This window comes from Diadema antillarum, unplaced genomic scaffold (assembly GCF_040938485.1).
Source record: "Diadema antillarum isolate AM-2024a unplaced genomic scaffold, OU_Dant_1.0 seq00000059_RagTag, whole genome shotgun sequence".
Lineage (NCBI taxonomy): Eukaryota > Metazoa > Echinodermata > Echinoidea > Diadematoida > Diadematidae > Diadema > Diadema antillarum.
In genome coordinates, this window is record NW_027271164.1 from 1,796,901 (window position 1) to 1,810,840 (window position 13,940).

Below are 13,940 nucleotides of genomic sequence, written 5' to 3' on the forward strand. Positions count from 1 at the left end.
AGCCATATCATCCCGGTCGTAATCTACATTCAAAATCAAGAAATCCCCTTTCTGAAATAAGTATCAAATCCAAGACATTTGGTAATATGGCTTTTGGAAAAATGGCACCATCACTATGGAACAATCTCCCCTCTGCATTAGATGTATATTTTACAGATTTGATAAATTCAATTTTTTTGTTGCAAACACATCTTTTTGATAATTTTGTTAATTATATGTGAACATAGAAATACGTGGATGATTTTGTTTCCATGTGTACATGCATAGAGACTATCCTTATGGTACTATGCATTCGTAGAACTGATTATCATTATTGTATTTGGTTATTTGAATGTTAGCTAATTATTTTTTTTTCTCTTTTCTCTTTCTCCACCCAGGCACATTCGTCTGTTCTGATATTGTTGTAGAGAAACCTCAAGATGTGATTGCATTCAGAGAAGAGCCCCTCGTGTGGGACTGCAGTGTCCAAGCGACATCGAACAATTTAACATACGAGGTCGTGTGGGTCTTTGATGGCCATGTCATAAACAACGCCACGGGTGCGCACAAGTATGTGCATGCTAACGGGTCTTTGTACATAGCTTCGGTGGAAGCAGAGAGAGACCAGGGGAAATACAGGTGCTGCGCAAAAAATGCAACAGGGATTTTGTGCAGTCAGGAAGCACTTCTAAATATTGCTGGTGAGTACAATGATTGAATAGTGTTTTCTCAACTTTTATTTCCTCCACCTTCTCAGATGATGGCATGTGCAGAAGTTGTTTTACTTTTTTTTTTGCATCTCACATCAACTTTTCAGGTTTAGATTGTTCATTGTGTCATGTATAAAATAATACATATGCACAAAAATTACTTATAGACTCTTCTATAAATACATGTACTAGTAACCACGAATAACCCAAAGTAATTTTGCTTACGTACAATTCTTTGATTAAAACAGAAATCAAATATTGCATCATATTTGTGATGATGTTGTGAGGTTAGTAAAGGTCAAAGAAAGTAGTGACTAGGAAATGTTAAAATATAGACATTGCAGAAATTGCTGAAATAAATACAAGAACTGGCATCCATTTATCACTTTGATTTTTGCCAATGATGATGTGTGATGATGCAGATTATTTCATTGGTGCACGCAGGGGGAAAAAGGTCTAACGACTTTTGATATCAAAGCACACACCAGGTGTGAAGGATATAATTCTAAGGTAGACTCTGACTTAGCAACTGGTAATATGGAAAGCTCAGAGAGCATTTCTATGAAACCCTGAGTAAATTTGAACTGAACAAATGGAATATAATTCTAACAGTGATTCTCTTGTTAATTATACATGTCAAGTAGTTTTTCATCCTCATGGATACATTAGGGATGTGATAAATGTAAAGATGTCGCAAAGGATGCGAGGTGACTCAGTCGATAGCGTATCTGCCTTTCATTTGAATAGCTCGGCCAGGGTCCATGTTCAAACCCAAGTGAGACTTCAAGAGGAAATCCTCCCCAAAAATAAATAAACTTCATAAGAAAGAGAAAAATATACCCTACAAAATGATACAAAAATGACAAAAATTGGATAAGAAACAAGGAAGATATAAAAATTTTGAAATTTAACATTTTCTCAGAAAACATTCCTTGACCAGTCTTTATGAATATTCAAATGAGCAAGTTGACAATGTCATGCTCTCACAATTTCTTATTCATTTATACATAAATGATAAAAAATCTCATATTTCAACTGTATAAATATAAAACATGGCTAAAAACCATTCAAAATGAAAAAAAAAAGAACAAATGCTAACTCTGATGTATCTTGGTATGACTCGTGAGAACATACTTTTGCTTACAAGTATTAGCTAAAAATCCCCCCCCCCAAAAAAAAAAAAAAAAAAAAATCTGAATTTCATACATTGAATATGGGCTATGCAGCCATCTTGTCAGATGGAAAACGAAACAAAGTTCATATGCTTTCATCACATGATTTACAATCCAACGAAAAATGTTTAATGAACTATCCATCATTCATGCAGGTAGACATAATTGGCCTCATGGGCATCTGTAAATCATACACTCTTTATTCATTCAGTTTTTATTTTCATTTTTTTTTTTTGAAGTGACAGTAAACCCCATGATACAGAGTAAATCTCATGTGTTCAAAGGCTGTATCAAATCCAACTACAAGTTGTACATCTGCATTGAAGATGAGACTCTTTCCTTGTTTGTCAGACATTACCCTCGTTCTTACACTCAAATAAAATATGTACACCTTGGAGCTTGTTCGTAAGAGATTCAATATTTGCCACACCTGCTCCTGTGGGTTTTATCATTAAGCAGATTGCAGAGCTTTGTGCCTCAGTTTGAAGATTCAGCCTATATTTGATAAGTCTCCAAGTTATAAGGAGCTGTGGTAATTATCCTAACTGGCTTGAGACTGTCTTATGAGGACCAGTGATCTATGTCATTATCACCTTCTGTATCACATCAATCAATTACAATAAAATGAGAAATTTCTGCGTTCATGAAACTTTCACTAATTTTGTAAGCAGCACATGTATAACACACTACAGAGAACATTTGACGAACAAAATTTTTCACTTTTATAGTTGCAGAAAATAAATAATGATCGTAATATTTGCAATGCATCTTATGCAATAATCATAATAATGTCATTGGAGATTAAACCTTAAAAGAGCCTCTTTTTATCAGCATCTTGTTTATCTTCTGCATTAATTCCTCCTTCATGTGTATATATACATGTATAAATCAAACATTATGGGTACATTTATCAACTCACTTCTGGCACAGAATTAAGGTTTCCAAACAACTTTGAGTTCCAGGGAGTTTTTGGCAGTTGATAAGCACAAAGCTGTTTTAATTATTGGGTAAGAAACTCATTTCTGAAACACCAAAGAAAGTGTGACTGCAAACGCAATTGAGCCAGAAGCACGTTTCTGTAGAGTTGATCAATGCGAAGTCATTATCAAAAATATGCGTTTATAGCTCAGACCTGCCCACGCCAACCACTGCCAACTACACTTATCTCTTCTCCTTGGGTTAAACTGTGCAATGAAGCTGTGCAGTGACAAGGCCTCCCAATCAATTCACGACAGAGTTGATAAATGCAGCAACTGCAGAAATGAAATCAATCTGAAAGTGTTTGCAAACACGTTTTGATAAGTGGATATTGGAACGTGTTTCAAACCTGGGAAAGTTGATATATGCAGCCTATAACATTTTGAGCAATTCATGATGATATCAATGTCACAGCACAATCTAACAACAAAGAAGAAAAACAAAGAAATCTGTTTGAAATGAATGAAAGTACGTATCCCACTTTTTTCTGTCTTTTAACTGTATGTCTCTTTTTATTGGCATGAACACTTGGTCATTTCTTCAGTCAGATGTTATAAATGACTTTTTCCTCCTGTGGGATACAATGTAAAACAATAATCAGAAAAGCTAGTGCTGTATGTCATATTTTGTTTTATTTATGATCCCTGTCCGAGGTAAAGAGCAAGTTTTGCAAGGTCTTCATTCTAGTGATGAAGCTTAATTAGTGACAAGCACTATGATTGAAATGGCACTGAGGTCTCTGACTCGTAGTGCGTGCTTCTCTTAGCTCCACTGGTAATAGAGTAGTTACAGTTGTAATGCCATGTAGCAGAAGACACGGTGCTAATTAGATGTGCTGTACCTCATTAGATGGGACATAAAGGATTTCAATCCTTGTTACATCTTTGTATCGAAATATCTCTTAGGCTGCTTAGGCTTTGCCAGAGGCTGAAAAAAAAAATTCACATAAGTATGTTGCTAATGAGACCCTTTCTCTTACCCCGTCTTGTTTGTTTTTGTTTCTCTTGTGTACCATACTATACATGACATTTCTAATCTTTTGTCATCGTAGCCCACTCACTAATCAGCAGCGGTCTTCCATGAAACATTTCTGTGGAAAATCAAAGGTGCACTGACCCTGACAGCTGTTTGCTTAAAAACATTTGTGTTATCATCTTGACTGAAGTATACTTTACAATTTTGTAGGAGAGTATGTAATAGCCATAATGACAAAGTAATTGCTAAAACACAGAGGAAGGGAAGTCTCTGTAAGTCTACCTTTTTTCCTTTTTTTTTAACTCCCCTATGTAAGAAGATGTGACCTTCACCTTTGTTCAGGAATAAAATGTAATTGAAGACTGCATTTCTTACACATGCGTTTCAGAAAGTTTGTGAGGTTTAAAGACTCATTTTCATGTTGATTAAGGAAGGGGCATTTAGATTGTATATTTGCACTGTTTTATTGTGATATGGAGATTTTGAAGTCTATTTGGATAATGGGAACTCCTATTGAAATGCAAATCATATAGAGCTGGATTTCGTTATTCCAGTTGTGGTTAGTAAATATTGTCTTATCTGTATGTTGCAGCACCAATGCATACAGTGTATATAAAAGTTTTAGCTCTTAAAATAGATAGTGTGCATTAGAAAACTTGTGTAATTATGTTACTCTTGCTTTTTTATTTAGTAAATGGTTCACTCTGACATCTTGCTGCTGGAAATGTATGAGATCTCAGAAAACTAATTGGCCCGAATTCACGAAGGTGGTTTAAATTTAAACCATGGTACAAATTTAGACCATGGTCTAAAATAAGTGTTAAATAGGCGTACCAATACCATGGGCGTCACCAGGGGGGGTGCGTTGGGTGCGAACGCACCCCCCTTCAGATCCTTAAAAGAAAAAAAAAATCAGTCTGCGAGCGACCTCAACGCCGGACGCTAAATAATTATTCTTTTCTACTTTTTTTTTTATATATTTTGCACCAGGGACACACACACACACACACACACACACACACACACACACACACACACACACACACACACACACAACTCGTTGGCAAAAACAATTCGCTCCCCTGGTTCTGGCAGCACTGATTTTATACATATCTATTGGTATTCTACAGTGTTTACTATTTATCGACCGTACTGTACATCCATACGATACGGAGCACTTATTCACGTTTGCATGTACGTGTGCTACTTACAAGTTAGTATGTAGGGTCTATGTACGTTACTTCTGACCAATCCATATTGCCAGCCCAAGAGCGAGCCTTAGCCTCATTAAAAAGAAAAAGAAAAAAAATGGAGGGGCAAGCATATTAATTGCCCCCCCCGTAATTAATAATTCCCGAAATGAGAAGATTTTCTTGCTTTTGAAAGAAAACAAAAATGTTGCCCCCATGAAAATATTGGAAGGCAAGCGCACCATTTGCCCCACCCCACATAATCATAATTCCCGCGATGAAAAGATTTTCTTGCTTTTTTGTTAGAATTCAAGAAATCTGTCCAATCATTTCACCCAAAACAATGGCGTAACTACGGAGAGGGGGGGGGGTGCGCCCCCTCCCAATCCGCTGGTTAAAAAAAAAGAAGGATTTCCCGAAATAGTAGTTCAAGTGTTAGTAAACTGCTTTTGAATGAAAGGGTGATCCAGAAATAAGATATCTTTCTATGATTTCTTTTAACCATAATTAAATAGGTATATAGTGTGAAACATTGTTCAAAAAGCCCGGACCCGACAAAAGATTGTGATTCCTGGTTGACATTCTGCATATAAGCAGGATGTGCGCAGTGTACCCAAAGCGAAAAAATATACTTGTAGCTACAAACGGCAGTTTGGGGACTGTAAAATGTCAAAATTTTCAAGCTCGCTCGCTCTGTTCGCTCGCATTTAATCTTTATGCCATTCTTCTGATGTTGCTGCCAGTAATTGCCTGCAGTTGCGCCCGGTGCGCCCCCCCCCCTTTAATTTCCAAAGCGAAAAAATATGGATAAGAACGGCAGTTTTTGGACTGTAAAATGTAAAATTTTCAAGCTCGCTCTCTTCACTCACTCGCATTTAATCTTTATGCCATTCTTCTGATGTTGCTGCCAGTAATTGCCGGCAGTTGCGCCTGGTGCGCCCCCCCTTAATTTCCAAAGCGAAAAAATATAGCTACAAACGGCAGTTTGGGGACTGTAAATATAATGTCAAAATTTTCAAGCTCGCTCGCTCCGTTCGCTCGCATTTAATCTTTATGTCATTCTTCTGATGTTGCTGCCAGTAATTGCCGGCAGTTGCGCCCGGTGCGCCCCCCCCCCCTTAATTTCCAAAGCGAAAAATGGCTAAGAACGGCAGTTTTTGGACTGTAAAATGTAAAATGTTCAAGCTCGCTCTCTTCGCTCGCTCGCATTTAATCTTTATGCCATTCTTCTGATGTTGCTGCCAGTAATTGCCAGCAGTTGCGCCCGTTGCACCTCCCCCCTTAATTTCCAAAGCGAAAAATATGGCTAAGAACGGCAGTTTTTGGACTGTAAAATGCAAAATTTTCAAGCTCGCTCATTCCGCTCGCTCGAATGTAATCATTATGCTCTCTTGATATTGCTGCCAGTATTTGCCATCGCAAGCAATTGCGCCCGATGCGCCCCCTTAAATTCTAAAGCGAAGAAATATAGCTACAAACGGCAGTTTGTTTGTTTTTTACTGTAAAATGTCAACATTTTCAAGCTCGCTCGCTCGCTCTCATTTTTTTAATTGTTACGCAATTCTCCTGATGTTGCTGCCAGTAATTGCCGGCAGTTGCGCCCGGTGCGCCACCCCCCCCCCCCCAAACGGCAGTTTTTGGACTGTAAAATGTCAAAATTTTCAAGCTCGCTCTCTTCGCTCGCTCGCATTTAATTGTTATGCCATTCACCTGATGTTGCTGCCAGTAAAATTGCCAGCAGTTGCGCCCGGTGCGCCCCCCCCCCTTAATTTCCAAAGCAAAAAAAAAAAATGTGGCTACAAATGGCAGTTTTTGGACTGTAAAATGTCAAAATTTTCAAGCTCGCTCGCTCGCTCGCTCGCATTTAATTGTTATGCAATTCTCCTGATGTTGCTGCCAGTAATTACCGACAGTTGCGCCCCGTTACGCCCCACCCCTCCTTTATTTCCAAAGCGAAGAAATATGGCTCCAAATGGCAGTTTTTGGACTGTAAAAATAATGTCAAAAATATTCAAGCTCGCTCTCTTCGCTCGCTCGCATTTAATTGCTATGCCATTCACCTGATGTTGCTGCCAGTAATTGCCAGCAGTTGCGCCAGGTGCGCCCCCCTTAATTTCCAAAGCAAATAGATATGGCTACAAACGGCAGTTTTTGGACTGTAAAATGTCAAAATTTTCAAGCTCGCTCGCTCGCTCGATCGCATTTAATTGTTATGCAATTCTCCTGATGTTGCTACCAGTAATTACCGGCAGTTGCGCCCGTTGCGCCCCCTACGCCTCCTTTATTTCCAAAGCGAAAAAATATGGCTCCAAATGGCAGTTTTGGGACTGTAAAATGTCAAAATTTCCGAACTCGCTCTCTTTGCTCGCTCGCATTTAATCACTATGCAGTTCACCTGATGTTGCTGCCAGTAACTGCCAGCAGTTGCGCCCGGTGCGCCCCCCTTAATTTACAAAGCAAAAGAATATGGCTACAAACGGCAGTTTTTGGACTGTAAAATGTCAAAATTTTCAAGCTCGCTCGCTCCCCTCGCTCGCATGTAGTCGTTATGCCATTCTCCTGATATCGCTGCCAGTAATTTGTCGTTTCACACCGTCATTCCATAATCCATTTATAGGGGTATACAACCCCCTCCGGCACTTCCACACCCTCCCCCCACCCTTGCTCGCTCCTTCGCATACTAACCCCCCCCCCCCCCCCCCCCCCCCAAGATGAAATATTAGCTACGCCGGTGCCCTTTCCCCGCTTGGTTTCCCTAAAAAAACAGTAAAAGTCTGGGGATTGAGAGCTTCCTATATTCCAAATGTCTGTCAAAAAAATCTCGTAAACATTTAGTGTCAAAACGCACCCCCCTTGAAAAAAAGCTGGTGACGCCCCTGCAATACTTGCGCGCATCAATGCACGTTTTTTTACTGGATGGCTGTTAGCGTACGCAATCTGTCAATCATAAATACGCAGAAGAAATATACATAAACCATGGTTTAGATTTAGACCACCTTCGTGAATTTGGGCCATTGGGTCACTAAAGGATTCTATAGTTGCACATTTTGCCAACTGCTATGAAATCTGTGGCATACAGTACAGTGTGATAATGATAGTATTCCTTCACTCAGTGCTCTGCTAGTTTTGCATTGAAAACAGTTTTGAAGGCAATAGTCTTTAATGTACACCACAATCATCTGTGATAGGATTGGGATGTGACTAGAGCGATGTGGGACCCTTGTAACACATACGAAAAAGCCAACCTGACGCCGGCCTCAGGTTGGCTTTCTGGTATGTGTAAACGGTCATACAAAAGTGGGGCTGGCCTCAGGCCGGCTCTACTTCGGGCCACCTCTGGAGGTGGTCTGAGGCCGGCCGTGGCCGGCCTTGGGCCGGCTTGGCTATATGTGTAAATGGTACTGGGCCCGCGGCCGGCTTTTGGAGCTGCGGTTGACTGGTCACATGACCTTCAGCAGGGGCGAGAGCGCGGTAGAGTATCGAAACCAAATTCACCAAATATTTGTTTACTTTGAGGGCGCTCCTACGGCAGAGTAGGGAAAGGCGACGTGAGGCCGGCCCATGTGTAAACAGGGTCCATGAGGAGCGTCGTTGCTTGAGCTGGCCCCGAAGCTCATGTATAAACGGTCCACAGAGCGGCCTCAGGCCGGCCTCGGGCCGGCCACGAAAAGCAGGCCTCAGGCTGCCTTTCTTGTGTAACAGGGGTCTAGTTTACCGTGTGTACAATTTGTTGTCATGGCCAGAAAATCAATAGTCATTAGCCTAGTGGAAAATTGAATCTATTCTTGTTCTCGAGGCAGAGACGACATATTTCATTATCAAGGGAGGACCAGTTTTATAGTATTTGACTATTAAAGTTACATGTACTTGTACATGTACATGTGTACAACATGCGTTCCAGGCTATCTTATGTTGGCAGCAAAGTGTTTTGTCTAATACATTGTATATAGTATGGGTTCTGTCTTGCCTTGACTGGTGGTGCTTCATCATGTGATGGTCAGATGATAGGACAAGGGATTAATGGGGTGGGAGGATCACTTTATACAGATTGTTTCATGGCTGAATTCGTTTATAAGCACCGGTAGGAGAATTAAGACTGTTGTAGTGTTGACATGTAGTCTGATGTATTCTGCCTAGACGTATACTCTCATTATGTACAGTTCTTTGACGATTCAGTCCTACTGACAATAGATTCAGAAGCTAAAATGTTAGTCTGATATGTCACTGCCATTCATCCCTCGAAAAAAAACAAAAAAACAAACAAGTTAAATACATGGTAAGTGTTCTATAATTATCCTTCCCATACTGACCAAGATTACTTTTTAAAACTGCTTATTCCAAAATAATAAAGAGAGTGAAGATTTCGGAACTTTTTTTCAGTCAGTTTTCATGATTGGAATTTGATTCCAGACATGCAATTTGTCAAATATATGTTAAATAAATGTTATCAATTAAAGGAAATTACCTTAGTCTTCATAGGAATGAGATTTGGTGGAATTTCATAATGTTGTAGTCTGTAAAGGAAATTCCTTTAGTCTTTATAGGAGTGATATTTGGTGAAATTTCATAGTGATGTAGTCAGTAATGACCTGTACAATACTGAGTACATCTTTCATCACATACAATATGACTGTAAAAGTATATTTAACAGCAGTCAACAAAAGCTAGTTAAGACATTTTGATAATGCCTATTCTAATTTTGCTTCTTTCAAGTTACTGAATGGGATGTTTGTGAATAAGTCACCTTCTCTCCTGTTTTGCTACATTAAGTCCAATTTGATGACTGAATAATCCTTGATAAATCATCATGATCAAAGAAAAACAAATGATTAGAAAATGGATTAAACATTGATGTAATACTAGTATGCTTGCGATTATCCTTTTTTTCCGTGATACCTTATGATTTAGAAGAATAAGAGAGACATCATTCTAAGTGTACATGTTTGTTTCAAACAAGAAAGGATTTGCTTGATTTATATATTTTTTCTATGATGTGATCTTCTACATAAAATAACTTCCTCTAAATTCCCGCCCTGCCATGGCAGTGTTCCATTTTGGGTAGATATTTCTTTAGGAGAGTAGGAGATTTTCGGAGTGGTGTCAGAATTCGGCCAGGCAGTCTTCGTGATGGTGGGTGCTGGGGGCGTCAATTTGGTTCTGGTTTTCAAGATCTAGGTTACATCTCCCCAGTGTTGTACCCAGCCAGTGTCCCCCTCCCTCACTCATATTGTGATGTCAAAGGTCATTATCAGGATTGCGCTATGCCAGTCAATGTACATGACTGCATCCTTCCCTACCTCCACTCTGGACTATACAATGTAGATTTCAGTGTAGATTTCAGAAGCACTAGAATGGGAGATACCACTGTGTAGTCCTGTGTTTTATGGGAAAGATGTTGTGTTGTGAATTTCATTGCTACTTGTAGGGCCTACATCATCAAAATGTTGCCAATTTCCAGTGCAGATAGCATTTTACAGATATATAGAATGAAGGTGATATGTGACCACCACAGTGTTACATGTCAGAGCCAATTTCTTTGCAGCATACAGTTATGGCAAAGTAGCATTTCTAGTAATCAGAATAGAATTTGTAGTTGCAAGAGTATGTGGGCAACAATAGAAAAGCTGCAGCACAAAATGAGTTCAAATGACAGTTACCAAGCTGCCAAGCTGTTCTCAGAAAATTCTGTACTGCTGAATTCACAACTTTATTCCAGCATAGGCTGCTATGATGAGTGGTGTGTAATACAAGATCTGCTGGGAATGTGATTGACAACACGACCTCTCTGCTGTGAATCAATTCCACTCTCTATGAAAATTAAATTATTGAATTCCAGGAAAGCTGAAAGTTGGTGTTTTTCCTTCAGTTGGATTTGTTTTTGTCCCAACCTATTTCCTTCTTTTGCGGGTTATTGTGTATTGTATGAGAAATTGAGCAAACATATCTTTCTCACACTAACTGATTGCTATAATGATACATATAAAGGAAATCCCTATCAAACACTTAGAATACCCTACCATCATTTAGTAAGAAGGGTCCTTCCCAGGACAAAATGTTATTGCATTTTGTTGTTTACCAACCTGATGGTAATACAAACAAATGACACAGATGAAGTGATGTTTGAGTTGTGAACTGGTGTCAGTATGTCAATGACTTCCCCACAGCTCTTCTCACACTAGAATGTTTCTGGGGAGAACCTCAAGGATTTGTAAACAGTGCCATCCTCTTTACTATGCTGCATGACTAAGAGGGTTCTAACTGCTGTAATAAGGTGTAGTTTAAGCCTGACTTTAGATTTTAAGATATATATGGTGATTTTCTGTATCACTGAGCACTGGAATGTCAACCATTGCTGAAGTGTAATAGTGTAATTATTACGTGCAAAAATTACAGCAGACACACACACACACACACACACAGACACAGATGCACACATTTATAGGCCTACATACACTTCTAATTCTAGTTACTGTTGAATGATGAGGAAACATTGTTCTATATTCAGTGTTTCCTCTCATACATAGATTCTTTCATTGAACATTAATGAAACTCATAACCACCCCCACCCTCCCCCAAAAGAGAAGTTTTTAATTTTATGCTTTTCATGCTTTATGGTAGTCTTCAACAATTTAGTGCATTGCTTAAAGGGAGGCAGTCCTGAGAATTTTCATTGTATGATAATTAAGAAGAGTAAAAAATATAACCTTTCACCAATTTATACACGTGGAAGGCAAACACTGTCTCTGTACGCGATTTTTAAAAAATAATTCCTGCAAGCGATCGTGTAAGAGCCTGCAAAAAGGTGCAACGTCATTGATGCCCAACTAAGCCGTGCCTCAGAAAACCAATTTAAGTGTTCAAAATGATCATATCTGATTTTGTCATAAAATGTGACAATATGTGGTTTTATTATTTCAAACAAAATATTTCACGCTTATTTATATATATAATTAATATAAAAATAAATAGTAAACATGAATTTATAAATAACTAGGGAGCGTACGCATGACGAGTAGAACACGGCTGGGAAGAGTTGTGCCTCGGTGACGTCTGACTCTCCGCCAATACTTGCTCATTAGCATATTCACCATGCAGATTCACACTTTTTCAATCAAAATTTACTAGCTTATTTGATGATTTGAAAGTTTGTTTTTGGTGAAAGTAGTTCATTTGAAGTACCAACAACAACATATTTTTTTGAAATTCGTGAGGACTGCCTCACTTTAAATGCTGATACTTGAAGCTGATGCTGATGTACTTGAAGAGTAGATCTATGAATTCATGTAAATACATGTATGTATTGTATTTTTATAGTGCGTGTATATGTACACTGTACATATAGGAGCAAAAACAAATAAACCCCCCCCCCCCAAACAACAAAGACCAAAAGAAAAAAAAACATACAAAATGTATGCTCCTGTGTGTGTCCAGTGGATGTAACATTTAGCTTTCAACATTTAGCTTTCAACAATTTACACTGCACCCTGTGTACATTGATGCAAATATTCTATGTCCTAACCAGGGAGGTGTTACAGAGATGGAGTGGCAACTCTTTGTAATTCATGCAAACACATGTTTGGGTTCAAGGCATTACAATGGGATGTCTCTAGCATTCCACTACACTTTGAAGTCATGCTCGGCACCGCTCTAGTTGCAAGACGAAGTTCGGAGACGAAGAGCGCATTTCACCTTTCGTTGAATTACAAGCTTTATTTCGCCGTAAAATTTTAGATGAAATACTCGAATTGATTTAGAATAGTTTAGGAAGAATTCAATATCATAAACATGTATTTCTAGTTTCCTCGGAATGCACAAATTGAAATGAAATGAAAATTAGGCCATCTTAAAAACCTGATATTTTTCTATAATGCGCACATTTCCGCATGTTAGTTTTCTGTCTTTAAAATCTGGTATATTTTGATCTTTCAAATAAAGTACTCCGCTAAAGCGTGTTCCAGCGTGCTTTTAAACTATTCGCTGTTAAAATTGTCAATTTTACACTGCATTTTGATTCGCTGCTCCAATGCAAGGTACACAAATTCATTGTTGCCATCACATTGAAAGAGAGAGAGAGCGAATTGCAGTAGGGGCAAGTATTTCTAGATGTGAGAGCGCTAGTCCCGATTATTGATGCTCTCTTTTGTCAAAGCACATGGGTAACACCTGTAGTTGAATGCATAACTTCTCGGCACCGCCGCGCATGACTTCAAAGGAGAGCAGTAGTTGTCTCTCCTTCTCTAGCACCTCCCTGTCCTAACCCAAGGTTGCTTAGGACACATACCAAGAGCTAGTACTATTTTAGATTCCTGAATTCAAGGTTACAATATGTGTCAGAGCTGGATTGGAAGCATTTCCTTTGCTTCTGTTCCTGGCTCCGTGGCCATAGTAGACATGCATGAATGACTGAAGGACAGACATGAATGAGTGAAGGACAGACATGTTAAGCACACAATGATTACATTTCCTTCAAGGCTTAGGTGCTACACTTCTCTACAATAGTGCTCTGACCTCCAAGCTTGTGTTGACATTGCATAATTGGCCAGAGAGAGGTGCTTACAATGTTGATGTCACCAGCCTAGCTAGGCAAATCAGTGCACTTACAAAGCTGGGAATATGTTGTCAGTGTGAGAGAGTACTTAGTATTGCAGGCAGATCTCTGCAGCAGTGTGAATGCACTGGTAATGTGATCCTAACTGGATTAAGGGGGTGTGAACAATCAGTTTGGTTTTGCTGTGCCAGCCTCTTGGTGTAGCAAGGCTCACACCACAGGGGAGGATCTAGGCATGCAAGTCATATGGTAAAGGTTGCGCGACCTGAGTCACACAGCAGTGGGGATGTATTGGACTATGCTTGATAGTGAGTGTAGAAGTATTGACTGCTGCTAGGGAAGAATCGGCTTAATTAAGGACTTCCCTTTGCCATGACAAAGCTTTAAT

The 13,940-nt window shown here is 39.2% G+C and overlaps 1 protein-coding gene across 1 annotated transcript in view; it reads left to right on the forward strand.

The window, feature by feature from the left end:
- Positions 1 to 13,940, forward strand: part of LOC139725798 (protogenin B-like) — a 122,079-nt gene that overhangs the window by 37,714 nt on the left and 70,425 nt on the right. Inside the window, exon 2 of the mRNA XM_071636877.1 lies at positions 378 to 680. Within this exon, the coding sequence (XP_071492978.1) occupies positions 378 to 680 (303 nt within the window). The remainder of the gene's footprint in view (positions 1 to 377; positions 681 to 13,940) is intronic.